The sequence below is a fragment of the Gadus morhua genome, chromosome 22 (assembly GCF_902167405.1).
Source record: "Gadus morhua chromosome 22, gadMor3.0, whole genome shotgun sequence".
Taxonomy (NCBI): domain Eukaryota; kingdom Metazoa; phylum Chordata; class Actinopteri; order Gadiformes; family Gadidae; genus Gadus; species Gadus morhua.
In genome coordinates this window covers 13,578,998-13,591,280 of record NC_044069.1, presented here as the reverse complement: position 1 = coordinate 13,591,280, position 12,283 = coordinate 13,578,998, and the positions used below count along the sequence as shown (strand labels likewise).

Genomic DNA, 12,283 nt, shown 5'->3' with positions numbered 1-12,283 from the left:
AAAAGGTGACATGTTTGTGAACCTACTGGGCGGCAGTGGCTTAGGAGGTACAACAGGTTGACTCATGGCAACCAGTAGTTTCCAGTGAGTGTTGAGGTTTCCCTGAGCAAGACCCCTGACCCTAATTGCTCCAGACGACCTGGCTGTTTTGCATGGTTGACAACGCGCATGTGTGTAATGCGTGTATGAATGGATGAATGGGCAATAATTGCAAAGGACTTTGAGTGGGCACTGGTTCTAATAGCGCTACATGAATGCGGCCCATTTACCATTTTTTTTAATTTATCAAAACATTTAGTACAGGCCATTTTTGTTTTATTTAATAAATGTGTAACCTTGCTAAAAGGTTACGAGGAACCGTCTTCCTATGTTCCAAGGTTCAAACTAAATATGGAGTTGCTGTTGCTATTGACACTTTTTTTGAGCTTCTGGTACGCCCATGGTGCTGCCAATCAGCTGCCTGATTGGCACCTGATTTGGCAACTTCAAGCTGGTGTTCCGCAAAACCAAGTTGCGGCATTATTTGGAGTGAGCCCTAGTACCCTCTCCAAACTGAAGGCCAAGTTCCATATAACAGGGGATGTCAAAGACAGGCCCCAAGAAGACGACGCCCCAAGAAGACCGTTTCATCACCCTCAGCACTTAAATTAAGTAGGCTGTCTTTTACAGATTTGCATTCAAGGTTTGCAGTACGATATGGCCGACGGCTCTCTGCCCAGACAATCCGGAACAGACTACACGCAGCCAATCTCCGTTCTCATAGGGCTGCCAGGAGTCCTGCCATGACTGCCCTTCACCGTCAGGCCCGTTTGCGCTGGTGTCGGCAACACGTGCACTGGAACCTTAACATGTGGAGGAACGCTATATTCAGTGATGAGTCCTGATTCTGCCTACGGCAGTTGGATTGCAGGGTCAAAGTGTGGAGAAGACGCGGAGAACGCAATGCTGATTGCTGCATCGATAGAATAACATCTTTTGGTGGAGGCAGTGTGATGTTGTTGGGTGGCATCTCCCTCACTGGAAAAACAAGGCTTGTCATCATTGGAGGCAATCTCAATGCAGAGAGATATAGAGATGAGATTCTGCAACCAGTGGCCATCCCATATCGCCACAGTATGGGACCGAACTGTATCCTCCAAGATGACAACGCTCGCCCCCACAGGGTGGGGTTCATCAGAGACTATCTCCAGAATGTGGGAGTGGAGAGGATGGAATGGCCTGCTACAGTCCTGACCTCAACCCCATTGAAAACTTGTGGGATCAGCTTGGGCGTGCTGTTCGTGCCAGAGTGACCAACACAACCACGTTGGTTGACTTGCGACAAATGCTGGTTGAAGAATGGGATGCCATCCTACAGCAGTGTGTGACCAGGCTGGTGAACAGCATGAGGAAGAGGTGCCAGGCTGTTGTGGCTGTGTATGGTTCTTCCACACGCTACTGAGGCTCCTGTTTGTGATATGAATAAATTGTTAAATTGCCAATATGTCTTGTTTCTTCAAACTTCAATCATCCAATCCACCAAACACCAAACGAGTCAATGGCAGAATAAGAAATTTGGCATTGGCAGAGAAGATTTGGCAAATCTTTCATGGGCGCAACCCACATACTCAGCTCTGCTGCTCATCCCACAAGTGCATGTTCCTTACAACTGGGGCAGCATTTGAAAGGGAACTATACAGGCTTTCCAACGGTATAAGATTTATTGCCAAAAAGCATTGTTACCAGAGAAATAATCAACCAAACACAAATTTCCTTACTTTTTGTGTTAAGTTTATTTTGAGCATCAGATAATGGTGTGAGTTCCAGGGCTGAGCGAGGGTTATGAAAGAAACACCGGGAACATTGTTCTACATAACAGATACCACAAAACCATAATAAGTAGCCTTCATTTAGCCAATTGTGCTTTTGTACTTTCATAAGATATTTTTTTTATAAAAAACTGCGAATTTCATAGAAATGTGACTAGTTTATGGGTGTTTCTTGTTGAACCACACCGATTCAGACACCTTTTGTTTTTGTTGGCTTTAAATTCAGGATTTTCCAGGAAATGTGTGTTGGACTTTTTTGGTTAAACTAGCTTGCTTATATTTCTATCATCAATGGTATTCAGTAACCCTGCTACGTCACTATATCAAGGCTGTTTTCTTTTTAAAAAACAAACGGATGATCTTTATCCAAAATACATACACAAATGTTATTATATAATCCATAATAAAGGCATACTGTTAAATTACTATTAATCCTGTCTGCTTTGTTCCAATCGCTGCAAGAAAATGTAGTCAAAATAAACACAACATAAACCCATATGTTGTCGAGATGATATATTATTATGCACAGACGATTATCTTTATTACTATGCCATCTCTAATTAGAAAGCATAATATAGGCCGATCTTAGTTGAAAATGTGATTTAACTACAACAGCCAAAAATTGTCATAGTCCACATCAGCAGAAGCCATGCTAATCGCCACGTCCGGACACCCATTTCAAGTCGTTCAAAGTCGGTAGGCTACCGTTTTTATGTTTCTATCTCATAACCACTGTTGATGTAGGGATTGGTGCCACTGCACTTGGTAGACTTCCTGTCAAGTCCACAGCAAATCAGTCTGTAAAAGGCAACCAGGGGGATGGAGATCACCGGCAACACAGAGAGGATGACTATAATAGCAAACACCCATCCTGGGTAATCCTTTGCTTCTGTCTCTGGGAAATGGACCTGGGAAAAGACATAAGAAAGGCTATGTGTAAAGTGATGAACACCAGGAATAAGTAATTAGCTTTCTTATGTTATGCCTAAAGTCTTTCCAAGACTGAGTTTAAGCTGTGTCTTAATCTACTTTTTCTACATTTTGTGGATATTGGAATAGGTGTGTCGTGGATACATCCCCCTGTTATATGTGACGGTTATTTTACCTTTTTACATTGTGATGTCCAACCCTTGAGTAGTAAAATGTAATCCTAGTGTCTTATTCAATAGGATTTATGCTATGTTTTCAGATCTGATATGGGTGTTTTTCTTCTTTCAAATTCCATGGCACCAACTTTTACAAGAGCAATGTCAAATGAATTACAAGCAAACTTTTGTATGCCTGTGGCGGTTCACTCACATAGTCAGGGTTCCATGCAAGATACTGTGGGTGCTGCTGGGTCTGAATAACCACATAGGCCAGAAACACCGCCAGCAGGTACAGTGGACTGATAAACCTCCAACAAACCCTCCAGAAGATGTTTGGTCTTTTCCCAGTCATGTAGAGGATGTCGTCACTAAAGCTGCCCAAAGTGGATAGTTAATGAATATAGTTATTGATATAACATAGCGGGAATGTGTATAGATACAGTATATGTATGTATGTATGTATGTATGTATGTATGTATGTATGTATGTATGTATGTATGTATGTATGTATGTATGTATATATGTATATATGCATGATTATATTTTGTAATATAATCAATGATTATTGTATGTAGGCCTACATACAATTATCATTGATTATGTTACAAAATATATTTTGGTTTAAGGATGGGCAGGACCTACGTTTTTTTAATCTTCCACTAAAATGGTATGCTCAAATAAGGATATATGGAAGATCACAACTTATACTAAAGGGAAATTGTTACTTTTGCATCCCGTAGAAATAAATTACTCCGATCAGCTCGAAGAAGGCGATGATGAGCAGTGGCGTAGTGCCCACATGGTTGTCGAAGATCTCCAGCCAGTAGTTCCCCGAGCCGAGGGTGAACAGCATGCCCACCAGGAAGGAGATCAAGCAAACACCAGCTTTGAGAGTTGAGAGAAGAAAGGGCATCATTCAGCCTGGCACGGGGGCTCAACCTGCTAGTACACTTCCAATGTAGGCCATGCGCCTCAAAGCGTCCCGGACTCAATTCCGATCTGCTGACTTGTGCTACATATCATTCCCTCTTATCTTCAATCGTTTCCTCTTTCGATTCACCATCCAGCCCATAAAGGCACACAAGGCCAATGATTCAACAGAATTTGAAAATTTCTTCATATATTTTGGCTGGCCCTATAAAGGCATGTAGCTTGTTTCGTGTTTCGCAGCTTTTTCACAGTTCTTCCTCTCCTCTTCACCATATACATGCTCCCCCTTGGCCAAATTATTCGTCACCACGGTCTGTTTCCACTGTTATGCTGATGACACTCAGCTATACATCAGCACCAAACCCTCCACTCCACCACGCCTGGTCCAATCATCAACTATCTGCAAGAACTAAAAACCTGGATGACCTCCAACCTCCTCAAACTGAACAGCAATAAAACTGAACTCATGGTGGTGGGCCCCAAGTCACTGCTCAGGAAGGTTGGTGATCTACTCCTGGAAGTGGATGGCTGCTCCATCCCTCCATCACCCGTAGTCCGCAACGTGGGTGTCATCCTGGACCCCACCCTATCATTCCAGTCTCACATTAAGAACGTCACAAGATCTGCATTCCACCACCTGAAGAACATCGCATGACTCCGACCCTCACTCTCAGACTCAGTTACCGAAACCCTGATCCACTGCTTCATTTCTATCCGCATGGACTACTTCAACGCCATACACATGGTCTCCCCTCTAAAACCCTGGACAGACTGCAATATGTGCAGAACTTAGCTGCCAGGGTCTTAACTGGCATTAATCCCTGATGCAGCTTCACTGGTTACCAGTCAAGTTCCGCAATCAATTCAAAATTATATTACTCACATACAAGTCCCTTCATGCTCTGGCCCCCCGTTACCTCTCTGACCTCCTCCACCCCTCCACCCCCCTGCAGTCCCTCAGGTCCTCTGACAAGGACCAGCTGGCAATTCCCCGCACGAGACTCAAGACCTTTGGGGATAGGGCCTTTTGCGTGTCCGCCCCCACTCTGTGGAATCAGCCCCCCCCCACATCCACCCTTCCATGGAGAATTTCAAAAAGTACACGAAAGCAAACCTTTTCCCTGAGGCCCATGGCCTCTAACTCACGACCCCACCAAGCGCCTTGCGCATTTTGTACTCTCACTCACTTGCCTACACATACACCCTCATCACCCACTCTTGTGAAGCGACCTTGAGTATCCTGAAAGGCGCTATATAAAATCTTTTTTTTTTTATGAGTCTGAACCTAGCTCATAGCCAATCTTATCAATTATACCAGATGACGTATGTAGAGCGACATAAATTCGATGAGGAAGAAGACGATGGGTGTGTCTTATAGACATCGTCATCGTCTTGCCGTCCCTCCCCGTTCTGTGATTGGTTCCCTATCTCAGGAGAAAATCGGATCCATGGAATCCAGGCTGCCTATCAGCGCGAAATGAAATTGCGCGAAAGGCAGCATGGGTATACCCAGGCTAGTGTACAGTCACAGTTGGCTTATTTCTCTGACCGCAAACTTGCTGACCTATCTCAGATATTCATAATTATACGTTATTTTCAAATACTTTCCAGAAGCCAGAGGCTCTCGGAATGACCACATGACTGCCGAGGTCTATGGGGTATTCTTCCAAATTCTGTGGAAGAATGTGTTGCACACCTGTGACAAGCTCATTAGGGATCCACTTTGACACCAGGTTTAGGTCACAGAGGGGCGTGAGGATGGGTTCAATGCTTCCAAACGTGGAGGACAGGCCCAAGCTGAAGAGCATGACGAATAGCAGCACGGCCCAGACCTGAGAGCCCGGCATCTCTATCACCGCTTCGGTGAACACAATGAACGCCAGGCCGGTACCAGACGCACTCTGAGAATGGAGGATGGAAGTCAAACAATTATATGTTTATATTCTATCACTGAATATTACCATCAGTATTAATTATATATTGATGGGTCAGTACCTGGTCAAGGAACTTTTGAAGGTTGCAGGACCTTAGTTCCAACTTTGCAACCTCCTCCAGCTTTGTGCTGTTCAGATATCCAAGCATCTGTTCGTAGTTGTCCAGGGTCATGTTCTGGTCTCCAATCTCAAAGTGGTTAGTTAGAGATAAGATGTTGCTGCAGAGGAAATGCAAATGTGTATTATATCTACAGTCAATTAAAAGAAAATTGAAAGAGTAAACTTGAATTACCTCATTCGGCAGGAGTTGTAGTTGATGGTGGCCTTGAAGCCCAGAATGGAGAAGATGGGAATGGCTGCATAAATGGATGTAATACTGTTGATCACACCCACCAGAACAGCATCTTGCTCACAGTTATTCCTGTTGGGCATCCGGGAGAGAACACAGATCATTAATTAATCATCGTCTGTCATTGCTTAATGACAGAGCTGCATGTGTTTCCCTATGGTGGATTACATAGTACTGTTGCATTGCATAGGTTTCAGACCTCATCAATATTATCAATAGCATTAGCAAGGTTAGCATTATGAACAGGGCACCCACTTCTCAGGATTGTAACCGGAGAAGGCGATGAGACCTCCGAAAGCCAATGAGAGAGAAAAGAAGATTTGAGTGGCGGCGTCCAGCCATACCTGGGGGTTCTTCAGCACGTTCCACTGGAGGAAGAAATACAAAATAACCCATTCAAAATCACATCATACATGCTCCCAACTGTGAGAAAGGAGGTCAGCCTGAAAATTGTAATAACTTGCATCGGGAGTGAAGAGGTAGATCAGGCCATCAGTGGACCCAGTCAGAGTGAGGCTTTTTATCAGGAATATAGTCAGCACCAGGTAGGGGAAGGTAGCTGTCACATATACTGCCTTGAAGAAATGAGCAACGGACAACCTACTTCAATTACTTCAATGATATTTGTTTGAACCTAAGGTACTCAAATCCAAATAACGCATTCCCCTAGTAGAAAAGCCCTGCTTGTGAATCATCACCCACCTTTCCCATGGTCTCGATACCCCTGATGAAGCAGATGTAGACCACACACCAGGCGGTGGCCAAGCAGATGACCAGCGTCCACTGCAGAGAGCCGCTGGTATCGATGTCCGGGGTTATGTTCAGGGTCTGGCGGTACCAGAAGTAGTTGACCGGCGTGCTGTCCAAACATTCCTTGTTGAAGGCTGTTCATAGAGATCACCGGTTCATATTCGTAAGACAGGGTATTTGCTCAAAATCTGATAGTCTTCCGCGAACTGTACTACTGTTAGCAATAGTGCCCTGAGATATCTTGAGAACCTAACCCAGACCTTGAGCTATGACCCAGATATGCGGATGCACTTCCTGTTACCTGTAGAGTTGTCAACAAGTGGGCACTGACTCCAGGGCAGGGGTTCCTGGAAAGAGTGGAAGAAGTACCAGAGCACCCAGGCCAGGATGGTGTTGTAGTACAGGTTTGTCAGGAACGACACCGCCATGCTGGCTATGCCTGTGTAGCAGGCACGGGTACATTGAGTGTGAGCAGTGAGAAGATGTGACCTTTTTATGTGATCAATGTAGATCTTCAAGACCTTACTGGTCTTTTTCATCAGGAAACCTCACCAGCTGTATGTCATATGTGGTTGTTCCTGTATTCCTTCAAAATGATTTATTATTTAAGCAGAAGCACTTTTTTGTAGCTACTCCTCCTATAACTTTGGTCGATTTTGTTAAAAATGCCAAAGTGCCAAATGACTAATGGTTATAAGACATGGTCACATGATATAACTTTAGACGACCTACCGACTCCACCCAGGAAGGGGGAGATGCAGTTCCAGACATCGATGGTGCTGGTGCGCAGCCTCTGTCCGATGGCCATCTCCAGGTAGAGCAGGGGAAGGCCCTCAAATACCAAGGCTATCAGGTAGGGGATGAGGAAAGCACCTGGGTGGGGAAATTCTTGACATGTCAGGAAGGAATGTAGAAACAGTAGGGGACTCGGTCCTTAATGTCTTGCTCTCCACCAGACACAAACAAAACACACACCTGTGATTACACAGGGCCACTCTAAAATGTGCTATTTTATCACATCAATACAATGCTATGATGTCTTTTTGAGTTTTGAGGGATTGGCAATTAGTATACTGACTTTAGCAATATCAACCAGACCTGTAATCTGTGAATTCAATGTTAATATCCCTGGGAAATCCAGGATTCATCGCTGAAGTGAACACTTCTCCAAAGAGCCAGTTCAACTTGGTAACCGAAGCGAACTGCAGGCACGTCAAGACCATGGTGAGGATGACGAGCATGTAGATGACCTCCCACCAGATGGTTTCAGACTACCAAAATCGATTTGGTTGTGCCAACCAGCTATTGTGTCAGCGGTCTGTGTCTCAGATGATCTTGCAGGAGAAGGAGCCTGATGTGGAGGTTCAGGCCCGGCGTGGTTACAAGGGGACTGCAGTTGTGAGGCTAGTTGGATGAACTGCCAAATTCGAGTTCAAATAATGATGCAGGCAGCTTGTGGTCTCGAAATGAAAATTCAATTCACTGAAGACAGCTCTGGTAGACTCTCCTGCATGCAGCACGCCAATTGCCAATCCATCAAAACTTGTAAAATTGCTGCCATTGCTTTGTGTGATAAAATAGCACATTTGAGAGTGGCCTTTTATTGTAACCAGCCCATGCACACCTGAGTAAAAAACATACTGTTTAATCAGCATCAAGATATGCCATACAGCTCAGGTTGACAGATTATCTTGGTTAGAGTCTAGTCAAAAAACCCTTGCTAGCAGCAAGTCCTTTCTGGCAGAAAGCCCTGAAGGCAAACCACTCCCTTATGCTAGTTCCAATTTCGGATGGAAGCTCTGTTTTTAAGAAGGAAGGTAATTTACAACAACAGTCATGCAAATAAAGTATTTGAAATTATATTACAGACTTTTGATTCTTTTTTTTTTTTTTTGTTATGTGGTTAATGACTGATTAAACACAGAACCAATTTCCGGTTTTAACCGAGGCAATGTCTTACATTATTTTAGGTCATTGCATTTCTTTATATATTTCTCGTTTTACCTGCTTAGGTTGTGCCGAGTTCAACTGGATGAGTAGTCCACAACACTACATTGTTTATTTGATCACCACTGCCTCAATTTCTGTAACATTACTAAGTCTGAAAGCTATTAGTATGCTAGTATTACTTTTTTTTTAATATATATTCATGTATAATGATATTGTAATATGTATATAAGTTGGAGACTACAGTTATATTGCTTTGATATACAAAGTTGATATTGTATATTATGTCTGAAATCGTACCAAACAATTGAAATAGACCTGTTCCATAATATCTACATTCTCTTTTTGAGAACGATCTTGAACTACTGGGGAGCATTTTTAGGATTTAGAATCTTTGAAATATCCTAACAATGTTGCAGACTCTGCAGACAGCTCTGAACACAAGTTTCTTTTATTTTTTATGAATTGTTATGCTTTACTTATTTATCCTTCAATTTGGAATAGCCCCACCAAATCGTTATCATGGAGTTATTAATGATTGATTTGGAGAATGTCATTTAACGTACAAATGTATCCAACATCACCCACGCTAAGTTAGAGAAGAAAATGCACTGCTGCATGAATTAGTCACAGAATTAAAATAAAAAAGTGTCACCTTACCACCGCCATAGATTTGGCACAGATAGGGAAAACGCCATACATTCCCAAGTCCAACAGCAAAGCCAATGCAGGACAGGAGATACTGGACTTTGTTGTCCCATTTAGGTCTCTCCTTCATCCCATCCACCGTTTTCCCCATGTTGCGATGACTAGTTTTCAAAAAAGAACAAGGTGAAGTCCAAAATAGAGATCTCTTAATGCTGAAATTCCAACACAACACCTGGATTTTTAGTCAGACTCCAAGTCCAGTAGAGGCCCTACTGTCAACCAAAGGCAAAGTAGCTTCAATGATGTTCAGTTGGTTTGGCCCTCTCTCCTCTGTTAGCCACACTGTCTCTCTCTACCACTATCTTGCTCTCTCCTCTCTCTCTAAGTGGTTGTGCTCAGAGGTTTTCGGATTGAAATACACAACCCCATGTATGCATGGGGAGGGGGGGATTTCTTAGGCCTCATGATTGTTAGTTATTGGTTTAACTGACCTTGGCAGTGCAAGTGTCATGAGCATTGCGTTGCATAAGCAACACCCGGCTGGCTAAATGGCTAAATAGCAGACAACTGGCTAAATAGCAGACAACTCTTGCAAAAGACAGCATTTCTGGAGTTGTAGTGGCTATCTATTTAGCCTATTTAGCCTTTGTATAATGACAAGGCAATGGATATGTAGTCTTTTCTTTGTTCATTATAACATGGAAATAGGACAATGTTCCAGAGGGGATGTCTTATTCGACATTAACTGTAAATTCTCATTCACATATGTTTTTTTTTCCCTCCCTCCCGACATTTGCACGTGGTTGAGGCATAGATTGTATAAAGTAGCCTTGACAATTTAACCTATTTTCTTTACTTTCATGTTAAAAAAAAAGTGTCTTTGGTTCATTACAAGTTAGCAGGTTACAAGGAACATTTATAAGATGTATGATTAAGGATCGGTTAGGATTAGGGAGGGCAGTTTCTAGAAAAAATGTAGTAGGCCTATGTAGAAAAATTTAGAAATCACTCCAGGATTTCAGTGTCAGATTCACATGACCCTTCAAGATTGCCCATCTTTGTGGTGCTGCTGAGAGTTGTACTTCAATACCATTAGCCTCCTCGTTCTTGTCACTGACTTGCAGCCACCTGCGGCTGACAGTCCAATCATATCTTTCATCAGGGGTCATCATCGGTCAACAATGTCCATACTGCCTCATTCATTGCATGATGTCTATGTGACTTTAAAGTTGATTTGCTCAAAAGACACAGCTCCCCTATCCATTGCAGCGTATTTATAATAAAGTTTATATATTTATAAATGTGTAGCCAATTATAATTTTATTTTTTAGCATATCAAGAAAGACCGGATTTTATGATAAAGTAAATAAATAAATAAAAATGTCAGCCTCTGCTGGCTTGTTTCTGGGCTTGTTTCTGAGCATGTATGCTGTTTTCCTAACCTGCACATTGGTTCTGCCATGGTTCACAGCCGGGTACAACATACAATCAGTTTAACACAGGTCCCTGTTTAATGCATTTGAGGGGCAATATGGATATGAAAATGTGCCGAAATATCATATTTTTCTATGTATCATGACAGACAAAGATTCAATAATCCAATAACACTAAAGATATTAACTGGGTTTTGCAAATACAGACTTAAATACATAAGTAAATCCTTTATTTTATTGGGTTATTTACAACCCCCTGTCATCCCAATTTCGAGGGCAATATAAGGCAAAATGACCCAAGCCCTGATTCACAGTTCCACTTCTACCTGAAGGGGTCACCTTCACAGAGCTTAAAGGCAACATATTGTACCACCAGGTGTGAGTGTGTTTGCAACGGCTAATCAGACTCACACCTGGTGGTATAATATGTCACCTTTAACAATATCTCCCCCCTGCAGAGCAACTCTGTGGAGGCCGTTTACGTCAACGTATACAAGCTGGTGTTGCTTCATGCATGGATGAACTGTAAGACCGTAAGACTGTAAGACAGTGAACCTTCAACCCCAATTACTGGGCTTGTGAGTAACTGATTTCCAACGGCACAAAATCTAAATCCAGGTTTAGGGAATAAAAACGATTGAGTTTTATTTATATTCAATGAATGATGGAATGACTTGCATTCTCCTCGAATGACTCTGGTCCTGACCTGTGTTTATTGCTTTATTGTTGGGTTTTTGTTTTGTTTAGTCATTCTGTATTCTTCCACTCATTGGTGTGGTTGCAAAGCAAGCCAGACTATTGTTATCATGTTTATTTTTAATTGTAAAATGTCTCCTTGATGGAGGAGCCACAGAATAGGAGTTGGGAACATAATTGAAGCAGGCGCGGAGCGGGGGGTGGCTTTCGGGACTGAAGCCCCGAATCTCACTTCAAAAGCTCGAGCTCACTTTAAGCTTTTGAATTTTCATTGCCATCTAATGGATAGGACATGCAACAGCATGGATAATGCTTCGCTACAAAACCATGGGCCTATTGTTGGCTAAGCACTGTGGGCATACCACTTCTAAAATACAAAAAAGCAAACAATCAAACAAACAAACAATCCATCTCTGCAATCCTACTTTGAATCTACTGAAAGTTAGTCTCAAATTTATAAGTCTCAATTTTGCCATTGTAGTTAAGATAAACACCTCTAGAAGTCAATAATTACAATTAGGGCATTTTAGCAGACGCTTTTATCCAAAGCGATTTACATCGGTTAATACACACATTCACACACCGACGGTAGAGTCAACCATACAAGGCGACAGCCAGCTCGTCAGGAGCAGTTAGGGTTAAGCGTCTTGCTCAGGGACACATCAACAGCTAGGAGGAGCTGGGAATCTACCTCTACCTT

General features: G+C 42.7%; 1 protein-coding gene across 2 annotated transcripts; it reads right to left on the bottom strand.

Annotated features, from left to right (window-relative positions):
- Positions 1-1,748: 1,748 nt before the first annotated feature.
- On the bottom strand, positions 1,749-11,305 carry LOC115535391 (sodium-dependent neutral amino acid transporter B(0)AT3-like). Of its 2 annotated transcripts, XM_030346549.1 has the most exons (12): positions 9,467-11,305; positions 7,592-7,732; positions 7,161-7,298; positions 6,812-6,993; positions 6,574-6,684; positions 6,365-6,477; positions 6,053-6,181; positions 5,822-5,978; positions 5,523-5,727; positions 3,622-3,781; positions 3,108-3,270; positions 1,749-2,716 (listed from the first exon to the last, which is right to left on the bottom strand). In XM_030346549.1, exons 1-12 carry the CDS (start codon positions 9,603-9,605, stop codon positions 2,519-2,521), a joined length of 1,836 nt encoding a protein of 611 aa, XP_030202409.1. In that variant the 5' UTR covers positions 9,606-11,305; the 3' UTR covers positions 1,749-2,518. The 2 variants fall into 2 exon arrangements, with proteins under 2 accessions (XP_030202409.1, XP_030202410.1); XM_030346550.1 differs by lacking the exon at positions 6,574-6,684 and having other exon boundaries at positions 9,467-11,281.
- Between the last annotated feature and the right edge of the window lie 978 nt (positions 11,306-12,283).

What these genes read in the sequence shown, in the direction of transcription:
- LOC115535391 (XM_030346549.1), bottom strand. Translation starts at nt 9,605, where the DNA reads ATGGGGAAAACGGTGGATGGGATGAAGGAGAGACCTAAATGGGACAAC. An exon ending in TTCAAAAGTTCCTTGACCAG is followed by an intron (nt 5,728 to 5,821) that starts GTACTGACCCAT and finishes CTCCATTCTCAG; the next exon opens with AGTGCGTCTGGTACCGGCCT. An exon ending in TATTTCTACGGGATGCAAAA is followed by an intron (nt 3,271 to 3,621) that starts GTAACAATTTCC and finishes CACTTTGGGCAG; the next exon opens with CTTTAGTGACGACATCCTCT.